Below are 24,506 nucleotides of genomic sequence, written 5' to 3'. Positions count from 1 at the left end.
GAGATGGTTGTTGAAGTGTTTAAAAACTTAGCAGAAAACGAGACAGGAGGTATGCATGTGAGAAGCCAATCCTGATTGCAGTATGGAGGCAAGGAACTCCTATTTTGTGGAAACTTAAGGTATCTACCCTGAATGGTCCACAAGATTCACAGCTTCACCATGGAATAGTGGGCTGGGTTAACATGTAAATACACTTGTGGGAAAGTATATATCTCATCTTATCCAAGAAGGCTATCCTGAGCACTCCAATTAGTGCTGCAACGTGCATGGCTCTTCCAAACTATCTACTGCTCTACTTTTTCTTTTTTCCAGAGAATTAACCACCTTCTTACATGTCATGTAATTTATTATCCTCTGATTGTTTACCATGTATTTCTGCCTTGGAATTTGAGCTCTGTGAAGTTGGGACTCTTGTTACTAATCTTTAGATATATGCAAAAGACCTAGGACATTGCTTAGCATGTAGTAAGTGCTCAGTAAATATTTGTTCACTGACTACAAGAGTAACATTCTTTTTAAAAATGTTTTTTAGTCTCTGTCTCTCTCTCAGAAATAAATAAAACATTTAAAAAAATGTTTTTTAAGTTTGTTTATCTGAGAGAACAAGAGTGCACAAGTGGGGGAGGGGCAGAGAGAGAGGAGAGAGAATCCTAAGAAGCTCCGCACTGCCAGTGCGGAGCCCAATGCAGGGCTCAAACTCACGGACTGTGAGATCATGACCTGAGCCGAAGTTGGACACTTAACCAACTTGGCCACCCAGGTATCCCACATCCTTTTTTAAAAAAATTTTTATTTATTATTTTTTAAATAATTTATTGTCGTTAGCTTACATACAGATACAGTGTATACAGTGTAGTGTTGGCTTCAAGAGTAGATTCCTGTGGTTCATCCCTTACATCCAAGACCCAGTGTTCATCCCAGCAAGTGCCTTCCTCAGTGCCCTCTCCCATTTTCCCTGCCCCTTCGCCCCCAACCCTCCCCCACATTCTTTTTTAATCACTACCTTTTGGAAGTATTTAACAGAAACTTGAATAGTTGACTTTTAATGACAGAATTTGTAAATTTCTTGTACTGGTTGAAAATAAACGTTTTCGAAGGAAGCTTGTAACTTTTATTGGGGGTGCAAAAAGATGGTTTTATTGAAGGAGGGGAACAGGACCTGTGGGCAGAGAGTTGTGGGCAGCTTGTAACTTTGATTTGAAATTTTCAGATACCGAAGTGGATGTAGTTGGCCTATGTCAAGAAGGAAAGTTTCTTTTGGTTGGGGAGAGAAGCGGCAACTTACACCTCATTCACGTAACATCTAAGCAAACATTACTCACTAATGTAAGACCCTGTTAATGTTTTTCATTTTTGTTACTTAAATTTGAAATTATCTCTTAGACCACGAAAACTATAATAAACCATTGCTTAATTTGTATTTTAAATTGAAAAAATAATGTTCTTTATGTGTAATTTTAAGAATCATACATTAGAAACATGAAGTAAATGCAAAATTGAAAAATTAAGATTTAAAGATTTCTTAGTATGCTTGTCCAGAATAGTTTTCCATTTGAAAACCAAAATGTTTGGAACATAGGCAGGATTATTGCTAATGATAATTGATAACCCTAGGCTTTAGAGAATATAATCCTTGATTGTATTTTTGGAGTTTAATCTTATCATTTGAAATGAATTTGCAATTAGGCTTTTGTTCAGAAAGCTAATGATGAGAATCAGTGTACTTACCGGAATCTTGTTATTGAGAAAGACGGTTCAAGTGAAGGTAAGTTTTTTGAATATTTTTTAATGTCCTCTGACTAATACCCAATTAAAAAATCAGATTTATAGTTAATAAATTATGCAAATTCATTTTTGTGCTTTCTATATAATATTAAATTTTCTAGTGATTCAAGTAATATTATTGTAAGAAATAAGGTTTTTATTTTAGCTCTTTTCAGAGGTTTAAATGTTCTTTTCCTAAATATATTCTAAACTCATTTTTACAGTTTTGAGAGTTCTGTAGATTATCAAAGAGACATTATATTCTCTTAAAATGTTTTTGTAGGTTTCAGCATATTATATTTTTACTTCAACAAATGTTAACTGGACTTTAATGTTTCAATATATCTATGATTATTTTTTTCTTGGCAAATAAACTTTGATTTATAAAGTTTCAAGGAAGTTAACGTTGTTTTTGCAAATAACTTACCAGCTCTTTGTAAATAAGCTTTATCTATATCGTTAGTATATTATTTGATGAATAGAATTTAAATGAGCAAATTGACATTTTTAAGCTAGGTCCAAACACTGGCTTAAATTTTATATCCATGCCCTTTTTAGAGAAACTGGCTTAATTTTCTTTTAATAGGTACCTATTATATGCTGTTGCTTACAAACAGTGGATTTTTTTGTATTACAAACCTTCAGCTTGCAAAAATTCAACAAGGTAAGTAATGGATTTGTCTTATTATTGATTTGCAGCAATATTTCTTACTAGTTTTTGGGTAAAATTTTAAATATTCTCTTTAAGAATATTATTTTAGGGGGTACCTGGGTAGCTCTGTCGATTAAGACAGACTTGATTTCGGTTCAGGTCATGATCTCACGGTTCATGAGTTCAACCCTGCATCAGGCTCTGTGCTGAGGATTCTCTCTCTCCCTCTCTCTGTGCCCCTCCCCCCTATCTTTCTCACAAAATAAATAAATATTTTAAACAAAACAGAGGGAGCCTGGGTGACTCAGTCAGTTAAGTGTCTAACTTTGGCTGAGGTCATGATCTCACAGTTTGTGAGTTTGAGCCCCAGATCGGGGTCTGTGCTATCAGTACAGAGCCCACTTTGGATCCTGTGTCTCCCTCTCTCTCTGCTCCTCCCTTGCTCTCTTTTCTCTCTCAAAAAAATAAATAAATAAACATTTTTTTAAAAAGAGAAAATATTGTTTTCAAAGAGTATACCAGGTGTACTCTTTTTTAAGTATTCGTATTATGTATTAAGTATTTTTTCCACTAGGAGGGTTGCAACAGAATCTGAAGAAATATACTTTGTTTATAGCCTTCAAGGGGTTTATAGCTTAGCTGGGGAGACATAACACACACTAGCATAGTAATAAATGCTCTTTGATGGAAAGAATGAACCTGGAAACTGAAGTCACTATATAGATGTGTTAACAGTAACAGGCAATAATCCATAGTATGTGCTAAGTGAGTGGACTGACCATATATCCCTCTGAGCTGAGAAAGGTTGAGGAATTAGTTTGGAGCATGTGTTCAACAAGTATTTTCAACCATCTGTGTGCCAAGAACATAGAAGGTCCTGGGGATGGATACTACAAGATACAGTTCTTCATAGTTTAATGAAGGAGCCAGACAAGTGAAAGAGCTCTCCCAAAATGGTATGCAAAAGGATGAAGACTTTACAGGTAGGACTTCAGAGCTTGGATAGAGGTTTTGGAGCAGGAAGAAGACCCTCTCAGGAGGGAGAAACATGGTCAGGGAAGGTATGGGGAGGCATTCCAGGGACTAAAAGGCAGCCTGGCTGGTGTCCTGGCTATGACAGTTTATGTCAGTGGTCAAGGACAAAACTGAAAAGTCGCCTCTTCTTTATTAGTTTCTGTCTTGTGTTCTTCTCATTGGATTGTATATAGTTTTGCCTTAACATGCAAAGGTGACTTACATGTATTTTATAGGTTAATACTGTAAATTTAGTCTTTTTTCTCCTTTCATGCAGCAATTGAGAATGTAGACTTCAACACAGCAAAAAAGGTAAGAAAACAAAACCACATTGTCTTCTTGATTCTTATATTTAATATAAGTTTTAGGAGAGTGTTTCCGGATATTGTCTAGTGGCTGATATTTTAGGAATTAGCTTGATGCATTTCCATTTGAAAATGCATTTATAGGAGCACCTGGCTGGCTCCTTTGATGGAACGTGCAACTCTTGGTCGTGGGGTTGTGAGTTCAAACCCCATGTTGGGTATAGAGATTACTTAAAAATAAAATGTCAGTGGTGCCTGGATGGCTCAGTCAGTTAATTGTCTGACTTTAACTTGGGTCATGATCTTGCGGTTCGTAGGTTTGAGCCCCGCATTGGGCTCTGTGCTGACAGCTCAGAGCCTGGAGCCTGCTTTGGATTCTGTGTCTCCCTCTCTCTCTGCTCCTCCACTACTCTGTCTCTCAAAAATATAAACATTAAAAACATTTTTTTAAATAAAATCTTTAAAAAAAAATACCTTGGGCCCCCTGGGTAGCTCAGTCAGTTGAGCGTCCAGCTCTTGATTTTGGCTCAGGTGATGATCCCATGAGTCATGAGATCCCGATGTTGGGCTCCACGCTTAGCCCAAGAGCTTAAGAGTCTCCCTTTCTTTCTCTCTCTCTGCACCCCCCACTTGTGTGTGTGCACGCTCTCTCTCTGTCTCAAGATAAAAAAATAAAAATAAAAGCTTAAAAGATATCTATTTAAAAAAAAAAAAAACAAGAGCTCTGGGGTGGCTCAGTTGGCTGGGTATCTGACTCTTGATTTCAGCTCAAGTCATGGTCTCGTGGTTCATGGGTTCAAGGCCGATGTCATTCTCTGTGCTCACCATGCAGAGCTTGCTTGAGATTCTCTCTCTCGCTTGCACTATCTTTCATTCTCTCTTTCAAAATAAATAAATAAACTTAAAAAATAAAAAAGTAAAAATACATTAATAACAGATTGATTTAAATTCATTTTTGGGGCCCCTGGGTGGCTCAGTCGGTCAAGCATCCAACTTCAGCTCAAGTCATGATCTCATGGTCCATGGGTTTGAGCCCTGCGTTAGGTTCTGTGCTGACAGCTAACTCAGAGCCTAGAGGCTGCTTCAGATTCTGTATCTCCCTCTCTCTCTGACCCTCCCCTGCTCGCTCTTTCTCTCTCTCTCAAAAATAAATAAAAAATGGAAAAAAATTTAAAAGAAATTCATTTTTATCAGTCTTTCCAGGAATTTTGACAGGAACATATATTTAACGTATTTATTTATTTTTTTTAATTTGCAGTTACAAGGACAAATCAAGTCCAGTTTTATTTCTACTGAAAATTACCACACTCTTGGTTGTCTCAATCTTGTGGCTGGAGATTTAGCCAGTGAAATTCCTGTGATAATTGGGGTAATTATTTCTATAAAATTTTATGTTTTTTCTTCTGAAGTGTTTCTCCATCAACATAGTTTTGGTTAGATTATGTATTGATTTGTAATATGTTAACAGAAGAGGGAAAGTATAAATTAAAGTCATAAAATTAACTCAGTAAGTACACCTCCGTTTCTCTGTTGGAAAATATTGCATTTTTATCTGAAATTTAGCTGAAAATTTAGCATTTCTTTCAATTATGAGTCTAGACAAAAACAACAACAAAAATCTAATTATATTCAAGAAATAAGCAAAAATTCAACATAATTAGAGCATTTACAACGTTTTTACCTACCAAATTTATATTTTATATTTAGAAGCAGGCATATTTCTCTATTCTGTATATCTAGTTAAATATTTCATTACAGTTTCAAACGATTTAATATTTATAATTTTTTTTCAAAAAGTTGTGGTTACTATGATGAAAATACTCAATCAGAAATGATATCTCATATTACTGGAGGAGGTCTTAGAGTTTACCCCATGTCTTTGGAGTGAGGTGCCTGAATATGCCCACTCCTTATTAAATATTCATGTGATAACAGTGAACAGCGAACTTTGCTGTTTTTACCACCTTTCTGTTCTGTTGAAAATAATCTAAGAGACGAACTAGAAGATAAAAAGCTAGTTGGGCTTAAATACATTAAGTATATTTTGAAATTAGTAATATGAACAACTTGGGTGTTTCTGCTTTGAGAAGAATTCAGATCTAAGAACCAAAAGTGCAATTGATGTGCTATTTTACCTCTGTAGGGAACTGGTAATTGTGCATTCTCAAAATGGGAACCAGACCCTTCCAAGAAAGGAATCACAGTTAAGAATGTCCTTGATGCAGAGATTATTAAAGGTAAAACAAGTTCAGCAGCTATTTGGGGTCATTAGTAGTAAGTTTTAATTTTCATGTCAGTATCATCCTGGGTCTGGCAAACAGGTCATTTTACCTTACTGCTCTTTGAAACAAGCCAGATTAGTTTGATAATTGTCCACATATGTGACTGTTCTTGACATGTTGTAGTTTTTACTCTTCATTTTAGGAGGTTTTACATTTTAGTGGTCATCTAAAAATATATAGAGGCAGGAGCACCTGGTGGCTCATTCAGTTAAGCATCTGACTCCTGGTTTCAGCTCCGTTCATGATCTTGTGGTTTCATGAGCTCAAGCCCAGCGTCAGGTTCTGTGCTGGAAGCCCAGAGCCTGCTTGAGATTTTCTCTCTCCCTCTTTCTCTGCCCTTCCCCCTCTCAGGCTGTCTCTGTCTCTCTCAAAATAAATAAACTTTAGAAAATATCCATTTAGAGGCAGGAATATGAGAATGGAACTTTTTATTTAGTTGTAGTTCTGCCTTTTATTTATTTTATTTAGTTCTGCCTTTCCATAAATATGGTAGTTTATTATTTAAATGTGGCTATCTGTAACACAGAAATGTAGTTCTTACATACTTTGCTTTCTCTTTTGTAGGTGCAAAGAAGTTCCAGTTGATAGACAATCTGCTTTTTGTTCTTGATACTGATGTATGTTTCTGATATTTCTCCTTCAGTGTTTTCACTTGGTATTATGTGAAATTTGTCAAACTTAACAAAGATGAGGACTTTAAGTGGGGTGGATTACTATCTGGTGTGCTATGCTTTATTTCAGTATACATATCGAAAAGATCCTACAATGTAAGCTCCTGAAATATTATTAAAAAGATGTATCTGTGAAATGTGTCTCTTTGCAGAATGTGCTGAGCTTATGGGATATTTACACTCTGACTCCCGTATGGAACTGGCCTTCTCTTCACATTGAAGAGTTTCTTCTTACCACAGAAGCAGAGTCTCCTTCATCAGTCACGTGGTACATTGTGATGCTAGTAGTGATTTCCTTTCTGTTAGAAACAGGTTTCTTGATCATTCATTTTGTATTACATTCTAACTAAATACCTGGACAGACTGACAGGGTCAGGATCATTCCATTGCTGGCCAAATTCATTGAGAACAAATAGGCAGTTCAAATCTCTGTGGTTATAGTAGGAAGAGTGTCAGTCTGGGCTATAAACATGAAGAAATCCGATTCAGTGTCTTTTGTGGGAATCATTTTTAACCTTTGAGAATATCCCTTTGACTTAGCTTATAATGTAGCCATTGGCAAAGTTTATTTGATTTACTAAATCTTCTTTTCCCTTTTAGGCAAGGGATTACAAATCTCAAATTAGTAGCTCTGACAACTACTGCTGATAAGAAGGTATTGGAAAATTTTATTTCACATTTGTCCATATTGTGTATTAGAAATAGCGTTAACTAATACAGAGGTTGTTAAGTAGTACCCATAACGTATTAACTCTTTATTGACACAGACTTGACAGATCAGAAGTAATCCTGCAGAGTTCTTTTTTCTCATTAAAAAAAATGAATTTAAGTCTCAGATCCCCATTTAAAAAAGTTTTTATTAATCTTATTTTTGAGAGAGAGAGAGAGAGACAGAGTGCGAGCAGGGGGAGGAACAGAGGGAAAGGGAGACACAGAATCCGAAGCAGGCTCCAGGCTCTGAGCTGCCAGCACAAAGCCCGATGCAGGGCTCAAACTCACGAACCGCGAGATCATGACCAGAGCTGAAGTTGGTTGCTTAACTGAGTGAGCCACCAAGGCGCCCCTCAGCTCCCCATTTAAAATTTTTTTTTATGTTTTATTTATTTTTGAGAGAGAGACAGCATGAACAGAGGAGGGTCAGAGAGAGAGGGAGATACAGAATCTGAAACAGGCTCCAGGCTGAGCTAGCTGTCAGCACAGAGCCCAATGCAGGGCTCAAACCCACGAACTGTGAGATCATGACCATAGCCGAAGTTGGACGCTCAACCGACTGAGCCACCCAGGCTCCCCATCAGCTCCCCATTTTAAATGGAGCATTGCAGGATTAAAAATATCCACAAGAGGGGTGTCTCAATGGCTCAGTCAGTTAAGCGTCGACTCTTGATTTTAGTTCAGGTCGTGATCTCACAGTTCATGAATTTGAGCCCTGCATCTGGGTCTGCACTGAGAGTGTGGAGCCTGCTTGGGATTCTCTCTCTCCCTCTTCCCCGCCTGCTCACTCACTTTCTCTCTCGAAAATAAATAAATAAACTTAAAAAAAATCCACAAGAAAATGTTCATTAGAGTGACTCATACAGTTCTGGTACTGAGGAATTACATTGACCCTAAATACAAATCATAGAGTGAATGTCAGGTGTACAGTTTTTCATTCAACAGATTTGAAAGGTGAAGTAGAGTATAATTTTATAGGTAATATTTAAATAATACAGCAATGGTCTTAGTAATAAAATCATTTTTTTCATTTAGCTTTGTACCAAGTGTTATCATCTAGGCCCTTGATATGAAGTGCTATCTTGTCATTGTAGGTTTATATGACCTATTAAATTAATTGCTCTTCTCTTTTTCTTAGATGAAAAATCTTGTGGTTTATTCATTACCTATGATGGAAATACTATATTCTTTGGAAGTATCTAGCATTTCATCTCTGGTCCAGTCAGGAATTAGCACAGTAAGTTGATGTGTATTTTGTACTTTATAGTAAAAAAACATTAAAAATAAGAAAGCTAAGGGGTGCCTGGCTGACTCAGAAGAGCATGTGACTCTTGATCTTGGGATAGTGAGTTTGAGCTTCGTGCTGGGTGTAGAGATTAAATAAATAAAAAACTTAAAGGAAAAGAAAAAATAAGCTAAACATAAGTGGAAAGTGGTGTAATACCTGGATAGATCTCAGATTTATAACTATATTTGTTGTTACCAGAGGTTCTCAAATACACTTGGCCAAAAACCAGTCTTCATATAAGAAAAAGAAAAGCATATTAATCAAATAAAACCTGAATCATCTGCTTATTCAGTTTTCTTGTGTCTTCACAGGAAATATAAATGATAAGTAATTTGGGAGGACGGTTATTGCTTTTATTGATTTATCTTTTAATTTTAATCTTTTAAAAAAACATTTGGGGGGGGCGCCTGGGTGGCTTAGTCGGTTGAGCGTCCGACTTTCGCTTAGGTCATGATCTCGTGGTTTGTGGGTTCGAGCCCCTCGTTGGGCTCTGTGCTTATTGCCAGCTCAGAGCCTGGAGCCTGTTTCAATCTGTGACTCCCTCTCTGTCTGACCCTCCCCTGCTCACGCTGTCTGTCTCTCTCTCTTAAAAAAAAAAAAAAAGAAAAAAAAAAAAAAGAAAAAAAACATTTGGGGGCACCTGGGTGGCTTAGTCGGTTAAGCGACCGACTTTCGCTTAGGTCATGATCTCGTGGTTTGTGGGTTCGAGCCCCACGTTGGGCTCTGTGCTGACTGCCAGCTCAGAGCCTGGAGCCTGTTTCATTCTGTGATTCCCTCTCTCTCTGACCCTCCCCTGCTCACGCTGTCTGTCTCTCTCTCTCTCCTAAAAATAAATAAAACATTAAAAAAAATTAAAAACATAAAAATAAAAAAACATTTGATGGCATTTGTTTCATACCATCACACACAGACAGACACACACCCACACATGGACACATTATGTTTTTCCAAACTATTTGGAATTTACTTGCAGACATCATGGCCTGTCATCCCTGTTTTTTGTTTTTTGGGTTTTTTTCTTTAATCCCGGATCCAGTCAGGCATCACATATGGAATTTTGTTGTCATGGTCATGTGGTAGTCTACTGTAATGTGTAATAGTTCCCTAGTCTTTTTTTTCTTTAAGACATTGATATTTTCCAAATCCTAGCCTGTTGTGCTGTACAGTGTCCCTCTATTTGGATTTGTGTGGTTAATTGCATAATAATTATACAAATGCTGAGCTTTCTTGGCAAGGATGCCACGTAGGTTATACTGTATTCAGCTGTGTTGTGTTAAGAGGCTTATGTACGTTTGTCCTTTTACTGGTGATGATGAATGTGATTACTTGGTTAAAGCAGTTCTGCCAGATTTCTCCCCTGTAGAGGTGCTTTTCCCCCTTTGTAATTGCTAAGTAAATTCTGTGGTGTTATTTTGAGACTTTGTAATATCCTTTTCCCCAACAGTTTTTCACAGTGAATTTAGAATCCATTGATGAATAATTCTCACCTAAACCAGTTGTTACCTTAGTAACTAAAATGAATTATTTCTATATTCAGTTTTAAACATTCCTTTTATTGTTGTAGGATACCATATACCTTTTAGAAGGAATTCGCAAAAATGATTCAAGGTAGGCTGTATTTTGTTTTATTAAATTAGTTGTTAAATAACAGCTAACTTACAGTTTACTTAATAATATTAATAACAAATACGTTCACCCTGAAAACTTTTTTCAGACTATCTGAAGACTCAGTCTCTGTTATAGTACTCAGGTGTCTTACAGAAGCTTTACCAGAAAACAGGTAACTTCTCATTTTCTTTTAAGCCTTACTCCTTAATGATAAACTTAAATTCCCTGATTAATAAAGATTTCACTGAAATTTCTTTTTCAATTCTCAGATTGAGTCGATTACTTCACAAACACAGATTTGCTGAAGCTGAGAGCTTTGCTATCCAGTTTGGACTAGATGTTGAGGTAATGATGAATTCATTTGTTCATCAAACAAGTGTTTCTTCATGTAGTAGAGAGACTGGGGAGACAGAATGTAAGGCATAATTGGAATTTAGTATGATCAGTCCTATGATTAAGATATGACTGAAGTAGACTAGGGATTCAAAGGAGAGCTAGATGGACATGTATTGGGGCAAAAAGATTTCACAGAGGAGATCATTTTTACATCAGATCTTGACAATGTTCCCAATAGTCCAGAGGAAAGAAGGGAATTCTAAGTGCTAGGATAGCATAAGTAAAGTGAGGGATGCGTACAGGGCTTCCAGAAACTCCCAGTAATTAGGGAAGAATGGGTTATATGCACCACGCAGTAAAAGGAACTGATAATGGACAAGTAGGGGATCAGAGCATGGGGAGCCTTGTGTGCGTTGCAGAGGATTTAGTTTATTCTGCAGGTGTTAGGGAGCTAATACAAGTATCCTGATTAGATTGTCACTTTGTAAAGCTGGAGAATTGTTTGGAAAGGGGCAGACTTAGAGGTGTGAAGACCAGTGGGAGCTTACTGCAGGAGACCGAACTGGTGCGGTGAAGTGGAGATGTGCAAGAGGGAGGGTCTGACATGAGAGGCACAGCAGAGGTGGAATCAGTGGGACTGAATGATCACACATAGGGAGGGACAGATGTAGGGATTGGACTGGCAGGACTCTGGCTCAGTATGTTTGTGAGATGGGGGTGGCACTTCCTAAAATGAGAAATACATGTGAAAGAGCAGGTAGTGGTAAAAGATGAAGGATCTGCTTCATAAAAATTGTTTGGAAGGGATCTTGTGAAATAAACCTGTCTGTTAGGAAGTAGGAGAATTATCTTAGCTGAATCTAGAAGTAAATAACATGAGGGGATGGCTCACACCACTTGGGAAGAATGTGTAGTGTAGAGAGATCTCATCTCAGGATGAGATTCAGGAGCACCAGCATGTGGGAAGTTGCAGAAGAAGGGCTGTTTACATACTTGGGAAGAAATAAAGAAGGAAACCCACAAGAATGTATGATTATAGATAGAAGTCAAGGAAAGAGAAACTTTAGAGTCTAGTGGAAAGTGATCAACAGTTTCAAATACTATAGATAAGATCAGGTATTAAGGGGCACCTGAGTGGTTCAGTCAGTTTTGTCCAACTTCGGCTCAGGTCAGGATCCTAGGGTCATGGAATCAAGCCCTGCATCAGGCTCCATGCTTGCAATGCTCTCGCTCTCGCTTTCTCCCCCCTCCCTCCCCCCTTTCCCTCCCCTTTTCCCTCACTCACTCTCTCCCTCTCCCTTCCCCTCCCTCTGCCTCTTTCCCCTACTCACACTCTCTTTCAAAAAAATAAAAATAAAAGATGACCACACAATTATATTGCGTGTCTAGTTTTTTAAGTCTGTCAAAGCATCTTTAGCAGCTAGAAATAGCACAAGTTAGAAATACCCCAAAGTTCAGGTTCCTTTTTTAGAAACTAGATACCAACTTTGATTCTCTAATTCTGAAAGCTAAAATTGATAAGAAACCATAGTTTCTCTATTTCTCTACTTCCTGAAAACTGCTTTCACTGATTTTTTTATTCTGTTCACTTTTTAATTTTATTATTATTTTTAAAGTAATCTCTACGTCCAATGTAAGTCTCGAACTCACGACCCCAAGACTAACAGTCACAGGTTCTACTACTGATTGAGCCAGCCAGGCACCCCCATTCACTTTTTTAAAAAATCAGTTATTACGAAAATTTCAGATGTTCAAAAAGGTAATACAACACTCATGTTCTCATCACCCTACTTAAAAAAAAAAAGATATTATTACCAATATAGTTTAAGACCTCCTTCTCTTCTTCCCAAATACATCATCCTCTTTGCCCCAACCTGAAGTATCCATTATTCTGATTTTGGTGCTTAATACTCCATTAATTTCTCTAGCTCTTTGCTCATAAAACTTTCTAAATATCTCGCAAAATTGTTTTGCATGCTTTAAGATGTTACACTTTTAAAACAACAGAGAGGTACCCACCACGCTCTTAGTAAGTATTAAGTCTTAAGAACAATCAGGTTTTTCCTTCATTACTCCCCAGGACTTTTCAAGGGATGTCAGTGACCTAATAACCAAATCCAACCCAGTTCCAGTTTTTTGTTTTGTTTTGTTTTTTTAGGGAGAGAAGAAGAGGAGCCGAGAGACAGGGAGAGAGAGTCCCAAGAAGCAGGCTCCATGCTCAGTGCAGAGCCTGATGCTCAGGGCTCAATCCCACATGGGATCATGACCTGAGCCAAAAATCTAGAGTCAGTTGCTCAACCGACTGAGCCACCCAGATGCCCCGTATGGTCCTTTTTTAAAAACCAGCTCCATGTCCCTTTGGAACTGCATAAATTCAGGTGCATTCTTTACCCTTCCTGGAGTGTCAGTTTTCTTGACTGTATAATGGGAATATTAGTATTCCCCCCATAGAGTTATGGTGAGGTATAAATGCTTGCTCAGGTTTTTATGAGAATTAAATGAGATAATTCACATAAGGCTCCTAGTACCCTTAGTTAAGGACTTAATGGTGTTCATAACTCTTTGTAATCTGGATTACCTTTTGGTCATCTAAACATTAGCTTCTTTACTGTTTACTCCTGGACCATATGAGGCTGCCCCCTTTTTCATAACAGTCTGTTGCCTGCAGCCTAAGAAGTCATCCACAGACATTATTTTGCTTCAAGTTGCTTAATGTGTCATGTCTCAATTACAGCTTGTTTACAAGGTGAAGTCCAATGATATATTAGAGAGGCTAGCCTTGAGTTCCGTGGACACCAGTGAGCAGACTGAATGGCAGAAACTTGTAGATGAAGCTAAGGAAAATCTACGTAAAATCCAGGTGTGTTTTCCCTGTCATGTATGAGAGTATTCAGATTTGGATTGATGGATTGAATAACATTTGGTCACCTCACTATGTCTGGCATTTCTGAACCAGGATGATGAATTTGTGGTGAATTACTGCTTGGAGGCTCAGTGGATAACCTATGAAACCACCCAGGAAATGCTAAATTATGCCAAAACAAGGGTAAGTTTTTATAACATTTGTACCTGTTTGTCTCATGCAAAAAAAATCTCAAATGAATTGTGTCTCCATCATAGACCTGTTTTTTTTTTTTCCTTTAATGTTTATTTTTGAGAGAAAGAGAGCATGAGCAGGGGCAGAGAGAGAGGGAAACAAAGAATCCCAAGCAGGCCCCGTGTTGTCAGCACAGAGCCTGATGTGGGGCTCGAACTCACAGACTGTGAGATCATGACCTGAGCTGAATCCAGACACTCAACCAGCTGAGCCACCAAGGTGCCCCATCGTAGACCTGTTTTTAAAGTGCATTTTTTTTGCTGTAGTTTCCCCTCAGTGAGCTTTGAATACCATTGCTAGTTTTATTCCTTAAAATTAAGGTGTAACAGATGGGCAAAATGTTATGAGTTGCTTTTATAAAATGCATTATTTTTTCAAGTATGTCATTTCTTTATTGTTCACTATTCATCTCAGAGTTTGGTGCTATTTGATAATTTGTTTCCTTTCACAGAAAATCCATCTTCTTTCATGAAAAACTAATTAGCAGGTACTCTAATTGTGTTTCTTATTGTTCATCTTAGCTTTTGAAAAAAGAAGATAAAACTGTTCCTGTCTATTCTGATGGCTTAAAAGAGGTAATTACATTGGACTTAATTTGAGGGTAAATATGTACCTTTACAATGTTTTTCAGTTCAAGATAGACCTATATTTTTTCAAAAGCAAGTTATTTTAATTCTTGTTTTCTTGTTGAAAATGGGAGTACTGGTACTTACAGAGTCATTTTGAAATCAGATGAATTAATTTATATAAATCATTTTGTGTAGTGCCTGCCACCTCTTAAGTACACAGATAAATGCAGACTCTGATGATGATTATCATGGTACAAAAGTACATATGTGTGCACGTGTATTTTTCAACTTTTATCTAGAAGTAAATTTTTGGTATAATCCAGCTTGATTTTGTTGTAAGGGCATTTATAAACCACTGGAAAAATAATTAATTTTGAAGGGCACCTACAATCAGTGTGCAAATGCCTTCTCTTTTGCAGTTTTATTTCATTTAATGTGATTGGAAATGTTTCCATTATCCCACCTTGTTTTTGTTTTGTGTCACATATTTTGTACAGTCATATTTATGGAAATTGACCAATAATGTGAGATGAAATGGCATGTGTACAAGACTTCTGAAACAAAATGCTTAATTTTTGGTGTTTTTAATTTTTATTGCTTGCAACATTCAGATTATCAGGTTATTCCTTTTTAGGTACTAAGGGCTCATGCAAAGTTGACTACTTTTTATGGAGCATTTGGACCAGAAAAATTCAGGTGAAAAATTCCTCATTTTTTAGTTTTAGATTATGATTTAGGTTTTAGTTTAGAGTGTCATAAAAGATACAACATTGCTTTGACTGAATGTGTTTCTGGGAATTGAGTGATGGAAAATATTATTTTCCTGCTGAGTTTTAGACACTCTTCTACACCATCAATGGGAACTGATAAATTTGAAAGGTGAGGTGCTGGGTGGCTCAGTCGGTTAAGCAACCGACTTCAGCTCAGGTCATGATTTCACGGTTCGTAAGTTCAAGCCCCACATTGGTCTCTGTGCTGACAGCTAGGTATGTGGAGTCTGCTTTGGATTCTGTGTCTCTCCCTCTCTCTGCCTCTCCCCCACTTACACTCTGTCTCTCAAAAATGAATAAAAGTTAAAAACTTTTTTTTTTTTTTAATTTGAAAGGCACGTTTAAATGCACATACCTTTGCCCTAGCAATTTCACTTCTGGTAGTTGATTCTATTAGATATACTAACATGTGCACCAAGAGTAGCATTCTTGACATACATCTATATAGATATATACATCTATATATATAATATAAAATATAAATAAGGTACGTATAAAGATATACCTTAAAGATAGGACAAGTTATAAGGCGCCTGGTTAGCTCAGTCAGTTAAGTGTCACTTGATTTTGGTTCAGGTCATGATCTCACGCTTCTAGCCCCTCATAAGGCTCCATTTTGGCAATGCAGAGCCTGCTTGGAATTCTTTCTCTCCCTCTCTCTCAGCCCCTCCCCAGCTCAAGCTCACACTCTCTCTCAAAATAAATAATTTTTTTTTCAAAAAAGATAAGTTAATTTATCAAAATAAATAAACAATGAAGAGAAGTTTTATTTTTTTCCTTGTGGCTAGTCAATCTCCCTTTCCCTGCTAATTGCAATGTTATGCTAACATTCTGGCATGTATTTGTCTGTCTCTGGACTTTGTATTCAGTTGGTTTTATATTCTTCATTCAGCATTACAAAATAGTTTTAATTAATGTTACTTTAGAACGTCCTGTTATCTGGTAGACTAGCCCTACTCTACTTTCCTTTTCAGAATTTGGAGGGCCATTTTCTCATGTTTGTTTTTCTGTATGATATTTGGAATGAGAATCAGCTTATCTAAGTTAAAGAAATCTTATTTTGGGACACCTGGGTGGCTCACTCTGTTGAGTGTCCGACCTTGGCTCAGGTCATGATCTCACGGTCTAAGAGTTCAAGCCCCGCCTCAGGCTCTGTGCTGCCGACACAGAGCCCACTTCAGATCCTCCCTTTCTCTGTCCCTCCCCACTTGTTCTCTTTCTCTCAAAAATAAAGAACTATTAAAACATTTTAAGAAATCTTATTTTTATTGGGATTTTTAATTTTTAAAAACATTCTTAAATGTTTTTATTTATTATTTAAAAAAATTTTTTATAGTTTATTTCTGAGAGAGACAGAGCATGAGTGGGGGAGGGGCGGAGAGAGAGGGAGACACAGAATCTGAAACAGGCTCCAGGCTCTGAGCTGTCAGCACAGAGCCCGATGTGGGGCTCGAACCCACAAACTGTGAGATCATGACCTGAGACGAAGTCGGACGCTTAACCGACTGAGCCACCCAGGTGCCCCTGGGATTTTTAATTTTTATTTAGTTTTATTTTATTTTTTTAAAAAATATTTATTTTTATTTTTTATTGGGAATGTGCTGAACCTAAGATCAATTTGGGGAGAACCAGGATCTTTACAGTATTGAATCTTCCTATTTAAGGACATTATGTATCTTTGTACTCATTCTGTCCTTTTTTTTTATGTTCCTGAGCAATATCCAGTTGCTTTCATACAGATTTTGTACATTTTTTGTTACTTTTTATTTAAAAAAAATTTTTTTAACATTTATTCATTTTTGAGAGACAGAGTGTGAGCAGAGGAGGGGCAGAGAGAGAGGGAGACACAGAATTTGAAGCAGGCTCTAGGCTCTGAGCTGACAGCAGTGAGCCTGACACGGGGCTCAAACTCACAAACCACGAGATCATGTCCTGAGCCAAAGTCAGATGCTTAATTGACTGAACCACTCAGGCGCTCCTGTTAATTTTTATTTTAAATTGTTTTCTACTGTTATAAATGGAACTTTTCACCATATTTTTTGAAAGGATAGAAAAGCTGTTGACTTTTTATTTTAAAAAAAAATTTTTTTTAATGTTTTATTTATTTCTGAGAGAGAGAGAGAGACAGCGTGAGCAGGGGAGGGTCAGAGAGAGAGGGAGACACAGAATCCGAAACAGGCTCCAGGTTCTGAGCTAGCTGTCAGCACAGAGCCCAGCGCGGAGCTTGAACCCACGAACCGTGAGATCATGACCTGCTGAGCCACCCAGGTGCCCCGAAAAGCTGTTGATTTTTTAAATTATTTTTTAACCAGCTACTTTATTGAATTCGTTTATTATTGATAATAATGTTTCAGCTGATCTTATTTTTTTATATAATTATATATTCAAATATGTAGTATATATGGTTATATATATAGTTGTATATTCAAATAATGATAATTTTGCCTCATTTTTTCCCTTTACCTAATCTCATTGACTGCTGCTTATAAAACAGAATTAAATATGGTGGTAATAGGCATCCTTCTCTTGTAACTGGCATTTATGGGAATCCTTATTTTGATTTATCATTTAAGCATGATACAGGCTTTTAGGATGTTTCTCTTTTTATAATTACAAGGATTTTAAGGAAATATTCATCTATTTCTGAGCTTTGGTTTTTTTTGTTGTTGTTTGTTTGTTTGTTTTTAAGACAATGCACATGAGCAGGGAAGGGCAGAGAAAGAGGAAGACACAGAATCCCAAGGAGGCTCTGCGTTGTCAGCACAGGCCCGATGTGGGGCCTGAACTCATGAATTATGAGAGCATGACCTGAGCTGAAATCAAGAGTTGGATGCTCAACCGAGCCACCCAGGCGCCCTATTTTTGGGCTGTGATCAGGAGTGAATTGGTCATACATTACTGGTTATAGTCAAAGACTAGGAATAACCTAAATGTTCAACTATGGAGGACTAGTTAAGTAAATAGTAGAAACCATGTCATGGAATAATATGTAGTCCTTAAAAAGAATAACATTTCTGTGTGCTAATTTGGTATAAGCACCAACTTAATATAAAATGAGTCTTTTAAAGAACGCATAGGGGCGCCTGGGTGGCTTAGTCGGTTAAGCGTCCGACTTTCGCTTAGGTCATGATCTTGCGGTTCGTGGGTTCGAGCCCCGCGTCGGGCTCTGTGCTGACTGCCAGGTCAGAGCCTGGAGCCTGTTTCGGTCTGTGACTCCCTCTCTCTCTGACCCTCCCCTGCTCATGCTGTCTCTCTCTCTCCTAGAAATAAATAAAAATATATATAAAAAAAAAAAAAGAATGCATAGTATATAGAAAATTCTGATTTATTTTAAAAATTTAAAATAGAGGCTTCTGGGTGGCTTATTTGGTTAAGCATTCAATTTTGGCTCAGGTCATGATCTCATGGCTTGTGAGTTTGAGCCCTGCATCAGGCTGTGTGCTGACAGCTCAGAGCCTGGAGCCTAGTTTAGATTCTGTGTTTCCCTCTCTCTCTGTCCCTCCCCCACTCAGTCTCTGTCTCTGTCTCTCAAAAATAAACATTAAAAATTTTTTAATACTTAAAACAGTGCTTATTACGTAGTGATTATCTCAGGAAGGACCTCGAAGAAGAGATATGGCTTTTGGGGAAGATAACAGAAGCTCTATAGGTCTGGGATAAGAAGAAAATATACTATTCACTGTATAAGCTTTTTTTTTAATTTTGAGGGGAAAAATACTAGTTAAAATGTCTCATGGTTTCTGCTTGTAACATGTAACGTTAATTTTTATTTTTAAACTACTAACTTTTTCCCTCTGACTTTTGCAGTGGTAGTTCTTGGATTGAATTTCTGAATAATGAAGATGACCTTAAGGATATCTTTTTACAGCTAAGAGAAGGAAACCTTGTTTGTGCACAGTACCTTTGGCTTCGACATCGGGTAATATGTTTTGTGTTTTGTTCTTAATGGCTTTGTGGCTCCTGGTATAGGTGATTGAATCCGTTGTCTTCACATGGATAAGAAGGGTATCAGGTATGAGTGTGTAATGGAATGTTTGATGAAAGTATCCTGATATTAAATTAGTGGTGAAAATACCTCAGAAACATATTTTATCTCATCATTCAGAATCTAATTAACTCCTAAACTTAGTTCAGAAGGCAATATTCTGGGGTACCTGGCTGGCTCAGTCAGTAGAGCATGTGACCCTTGATCCTTGGGGTTTTGAGTTTGAGCCCCATGTTGGGTACAGAGATTACTTAAAAACAAAATCTTAAAAAAAAAAAAAAAAAGCAACATTTTTATTAAATGATTTATTAATGGGCTTTCTTAAATAGTATTGCAGCTCAGGTTGTGGGAAAGGATTGCCCATTAACACTGCTACTCTGAATCCTTTTTTTCTTTTTTCTTTATTTCCTCAAGTTGCAGGAGAGTCTGGTTTTGGTCTTTCCAACAGAGAATCTTTTTATTTATCTAAAAAAATTTTTTTTAATGTTTATATTTGAGAGAGAGAGACAGAGACAGAGTGTGAGCAGGGGAGGGGCAGAGAAGGAGGGAGACACAGAATGCAAAGCAGGCTCCAGGCTCTGAGCTGTCAACACAGAGCCCGATGCAGGGCTAGAACCCATGAATGGCAAGATCATGACCTGAGCCGAAGTCAGACGTTTAACTGATTGAGCCCCACTCTGAATCCTTTCAATGTTGGTGGATATAGGTGTGATGTCATTAATGGACACATTGCTAACTAGGATTTGTACTATGACCTCCTGCTAGGTTCTTCTTCTCTGCCAGTTCCCCTGACACCTAATTTTTTAGTTGGTACTTTTTACCATGAAAGCTCATGGAGTTTGTGGCTGGCTGCCAACAACTCATCAGTACAGAAGAAATCACCCTTAGTGCTCATAATTAAATTAGTAAATTATTTGCTAACAAATCTTTCCATGTTGGGAGGCTGTCATTTTAAATCTGAGAGATCTTAATTTCTCACCCTGTATAATTTAGGCAAACTTTGAAAGCAGATTTGATGTGAAAATGCTTGAGAACTTGCTCAACTCAATTTCTACACCAGTCTCTTTGCAAAATCTTTGTCCATGGCTTAAAAATGATGTGATCCCATTTGTGAGAAGGGCTGTACCTGAAGGGCAGGTGAGTTGCCTTCAGTATTTCCATTCTGGATCATCCGAGTCTAGTCTTTGCCTTATGTCATAGTAAATTGCACTAACATCAGTTAGTTCTTTTAATGTCTCTGTTGAAAGATTATCAAGGGGGGTTTTAAATTATTCCAGTGGTTATCTGCTGAGTATTTTATTTTTAAATGATATGTCTATTTCAGAAAATTCTTGCAAAATGGTTGGAACAAGCAGCCAGGAACCTTGAATTAACTGATAAGGTAATACCAGTAAAATTTACACTGAACAGACATTTCATACACTCCTGGAGGCATACAACGTCACGTTTAATGGTTTCTATTACTCTTCACAGGCAAACTGGCCAGAAAATGGACTTCAGCTGGCAGAGGTATTTTTTACAGCAGAAAAACCAGTTGAGTCAGTGTTGGTGTCCTGTTGGCAATGGATTTCCTTGGTATGATCTGGAAAATGTATTTTTAGTAATAAAGCACTCAATTTATGTCAAAGAGTTTGTCTGCATGTACTTAGAAATATACCTACTCCTTAAATTTTCTGAGCTTTTCTTTCATGTACTTTTGAAATTCACAAAAGGAAAAATTTTCTTTTTTTTTCTTCCTGATTCCCCTGTCACAACTCCAACCTATTTTAATGCTGTTTTTCTCTATTGATCCATCCAAATGGGAAACAGTAGATAAACATACTCCTAAGTAGTGTAATTGGGATGTTCTGGATTGGCAGCATTTCATCGTCCTGTGAAACTTAATAATGCATTAGGATTAGTTTTCGCATTAGGATTAGTTTTCAAAGACTTTTTTAAACCAGCAAACCACTCCCAGTTTTGATTGGATTTCTTAGATTTCCAATAGCCATTATAGCTTAAGTACCAGTGAATTTTTTAAAAGATGAAGTTGAAAAAAAATTCTGGGTCTTTTTTGACTGAAAAAAAAATAGTAATGCAGGAAAAGGAACTAAGCTCAGAAATCCTGATGTTATATTTGATATTAATTTGAGGTTCATAAACTGAATTTATAATTTGGCTTCTCAATTTCTCAATTTCTTTTTTCCCTTAACTTTCTAAAAACTAGAAAGCATTCATTATATTGAAGAAAAAAAGTAAAGTACTCTCATATTTTAAGTAAGTTTGTCGGAGTGCCGTAAATTTGTTTATAAGTTAATATGTGAGACATCCTGGTACAATTTCAACTTGGAAATATTAAGGACTTAAGTACCAGAAGATGTGACTTTATATAAGGTCATAATATACATTATGAAATTGCACTGATCCCTTAAATTTCTAGAGCCTCATGATAAATAATAAACTCCCTCTTACTTTCTGATACAGCACATTCTTGCCAGTAATTGTACTTACTGATTATATACGGCTAAAAATTAAATGGGAATTTTTTTCTATACATTTCAAGCATATTGATGTATGTAATCAATATATGTTATATATAATGTATATTGATCATTATAATACATTTTTCCATAGGAGAGCTTTTGCCTCTTGCTATAAAATACTACTTTTGTCTTTTCCCTGTTAATTGTCTTTTATCAGTATTGAGAATTCTGTTCTTATATATAAGTTTAGAACATGTTATAGCTTTATGGGGCGCGTGGGTGGCTCAGTCTGTTGAGTGTCCAACTTTGGCTCAGGTCATGATCTCACTATTCATGGGTTCGAGCCCTGTGTCGGGCTCTGTGCTGACAGCCAGCTCAGAGCCTGGAGCCTGTTCAGATTCTATATCTCCCTCTGTCTCTGATCCTCCCCTGCTCACACTGTCTCTCTCTCAGAAATAAATAAAAACATTAAAAAAAAAAATATTCCAGCATTATATCTGATCTTGATCTGTATAGATGGGACATTGAGGGCCATCTAAGTGAGGTTTTGTACTTAAGTATAAAAATATTACATTAACATTCAGGGGTACCTTCCTGGCTCAGTCAGTGGAACGTGCAACTCTTGATCTCTGGGTTGTAGGTTCGACCCCACATTGAGTGTAGAGATTGCTTAAAAACTAAAATCTTAAAACAAAATAAAAATAAAACATTTAAAAAGAAATTACACGGGGCGCCTGGGTGGCTTAGTCGGTTAAGCGTCCGACTTTCGCTCAGGTCATGATCTCACGGTTCGTGGGTTCGAGCCCCGCGTCGGGCTCTGTGCTGACTGCCAGCTCAGAGCCTGGAGCCTGTTTCAGTCTGTGTCTCCCTCTCTCTCTGACCCTCCCCTGCTCACGCTGTCTCTCTCTCTCTCTCTCTCCTAGAAATAAATAAAAATTTAAAAAAATAAAAAATAAAAATAAAAAAATAAAAAGAAATTACACTAACAGGAAGTTTTTCTGCATTTTTTTTTGAGAAAATTGTTTTTAGATTTCTGTTGGATTCTGATCTGTTAATTTATACTTGTTAATGAATTAAAATTCTACAAAATTTAAAGGCTTTAGGTGCACATTTCCTCTTATGACCATAATCGTGGTCATGTCTTATTTTATCTGACACAATTCTTTTTTTTTTTTTAAGTTTATTTATTTATTTTGAGAGAGACAAAGACAACACTCCTAGGGAGGGGCAGAGAGAGAGAGAAAGAATCCTAAGCAGGTTCCACATGGCCAGTGCGGAGCCTGGTGTAGGGCTCAAACCCACGAGGCCACGAGATTATGACCTGAGCTGAAACCAGGAGTCAGACACTCAACTGACTGAGCCACCCAGGCACCCCTTATCTGAAATAATTCTGACTTTTTATATGTTTCCCTCTCACATTTCTATTTTAGCAGGATTATCAAAATACAGAGGAAGTATGTCAGTTAAGGACTTTGGTAAATAACTTGCAGGAGTTGATCACATTGCATAGGAAATACAACTGCAAGTTGGCCCTCTCTGATTTTGAGAAGGTAAAAGTCTAGATTTATCAGAAGTATTATTAGTTTTTAATCACAGCCACTATGGCCAGAGTTTGCATCTATACCATCTTTCTTTTGACATCCAGGAGAATACAACCACCATTGTGTTCCGGATGTTTGATAAAGTGTTAGCCCCGGAGCTGATTCCTTCCATCTTAGACAAGTTTATAAGAGTTTACATGAGGGAACATGGCTTGCAAGAAGAGGAACTTCTCCTGCTGTACATAGAGGTAACTTCTTTAGATCTAATCTTTTTTCCTTTCCTCTGTGCAGTGTGTCATTGTATTAAACATTTAACCTTTAAGAAATGTCATACTTTACCATTAGGGTTTATGCAGCATGTTGTATTGGCCTAGGTTATGTGGGATAACTGCCACTGACTGATGGTAACCTTGGGCAAAATGAGATAATATTAGGACTTCCTCCAGATCGTTCTTGTGAAATAATAGGAGCATAAGCTCAATAAATGTTAGCAATTATTTGCACACATTAAAAAACTGCAGTAATCTTACTTGTAAATTCTTCAAGAGTGTTTCCTTCTTAAGTTTTCTGTACCATATAAAACTAAAGGCCAAGGCTCTGGCAATTTTGTGTTTCTTGAGTATTGTTTAACATTCATGGCTAAGTAGTTTTTTGGGCTTTTTTTTCCACATCCATAAAAGCTACTTAACTATATCCATCAGTGTTTTTACTTTTTGCGTGTGAGAGTTTTAAATTTAAAAAATATATATCTTTATCATCTTTTAGGATTTATTGAAGAGATGTAGCTCAAAATCCACATCACTCTTTGAAACTGCATGGGAAGCAAAAGCCATGGCGGTAATAGGATGTTTATCTGACACAGATGTAAGTACATAGTGACCGTTTGAGCGTTGCATCTTTTCTTAAAACTTTTTCTCCGATCACAAAAGCAACACATATTTGTTAAAATTTTTTTTAATGTTTTATTAATTTTTGAGAGAGAGAGAGACAGAGTGTGAGTGGGGGAGGGGCAGAGAGGGAGACCCAGAATTCGAAGCAGGCTCCAGGCTGTCAGCACAGAACCCGGCATGGGGCTTGAACCCACAAACCGTGAGATCATGACCTAAGCCAGGCACCCCACAACACATATTTGTTAAGGAGAATTGCTGAGGTTTGGAAAAATAATTAAAAGAAAAAACACCCCAAATTCTATTTTCTTTAATTGTAAGAAGTAAAAACTTTCTTCTTCCCATTCTTAGAAGAACTACCATGGATGATGGGGTGCATATATTTCTAGGCTTCTCTATGATTATACAATTATGGAAACATGTTTTAATATAACACGCTTTTATTTTGCGTTCACACTGTTACTGGTCACCATTATAAAAATATGAATAAAATTGTGAAAAATATTTTTAAACCAAACTAGAGTCTGTAGGAATAGAGGTATATGATTTAACTTTGAGCAGAGA

At 37.1% G+C, this 24,506-nt stretch overlaps 1 protein-coding gene across 1 annotated transcript in view; it reads left to right on the top strand.

Annotated features, from left to right (window-relative positions):
* KNTC1 (kinetochore associated 1) overlaps positions 1 to 24,506 on the top strand; it is a 75,349-nt gene that overhangs the window by 8,026 nt on the left and 42,817 nt on the right. Inside the window, exons 4-27 of the mRNA XM_039228412.1 lie at positions 1,211 to 1,326; positions 1,687 to 1,765; positions 2,351 to 2,428; positions 3,708 to 3,742; positions 4,994 to 5,104; positions 5,879 to 5,972; positions 6,582 to 6,634; positions 6,841 to 6,956; positions 7,289 to 7,343; positions 8,538 to 8,636; positions 10,252 to 10,295; positions 10,402 to 10,467; positions 10,565 to 10,640; positions 13,366 to 13,491; positions 13,588 to 13,677; positions 14,250 to 14,303; positions 14,932 to 14,993; positions 18,875 to 18,986; positions 20,046 to 20,189; positions 20,377 to 20,433; positions 20,526 to 20,627; positions 22,945 to 23,064; positions 23,160 to 23,303; positions 23,821 to 23,919. Of these exons, the coding sequence (XP_039084343.1) occupies positions 1,211 to 1,326; positions 1,687 to 1,765; positions 2,351 to 2,428; positions 3,708 to 3,742; positions 4,994 to 5,104; positions 5,879 to 5,972; positions 6,582 to 6,634; positions 6,841 to 6,956; positions 7,289 to 7,343; positions 8,538 to 8,636; positions 10,252 to 10,295; positions 10,402 to 10,467; positions 10,565 to 10,640; positions 13,366 to 13,491; positions 13,588 to 13,677; positions 14,250 to 14,303; positions 14,932 to 14,993; positions 18,875 to 18,986; positions 20,046 to 20,189; positions 20,377 to 20,433; positions 20,526 to 20,627; positions 22,945 to 23,064; positions 23,160 to 23,303; positions 23,821 to 23,919 (2,132 nt within the window). The remainder of the gene's footprint in view (positions 1 to 1,210; positions 1,327 to 1,686; positions 1,766 to 2,350; positions 2,429 to 3,707; positions 3,743 to 4,993; positions 5,105 to 5,878; positions 5,973 to 6,581; positions 6,635 to 6,840; positions 6,957 to 7,288; positions 7,344 to 8,537; positions 8,637 to 10,251; positions 10,296 to 10,401; positions 10,468 to 10,564; positions 10,641 to 13,365; positions 13,492 to 13,587; positions 13,678 to 14,249; positions 14,304 to 14,931; positions 14,994 to 18,874; positions 18,987 to 20,045; positions 20,190 to 20,376; positions 20,434 to 20,525; positions 20,628 to 22,944; positions 23,065 to 23,159; positions 23,304 to 23,820; positions 23,920 to 24,506) is intronic.

Source organism: Hyaena hyaena, unplaced genomic scaffold, assembly GCF_003009895.1.
Source record: "Hyaena hyaena isolate Hyena2069 unplaced genomic scaffold, ASM300989v1 scaffold_0, whole genome shotgun sequence".
In the NCBI taxonomy this organism is placed as follows: domain Eukaryota; kingdom Metazoa; phylum Chordata; class Mammalia; order Carnivora; family Hyaenidae; genus Hyaena; species Hyaena hyaena.
The sequence above is the reverse complement of the archived record's forward strand: the minus strand, read 5'-3'. Positions and strand labels throughout refer to the sequence as shown.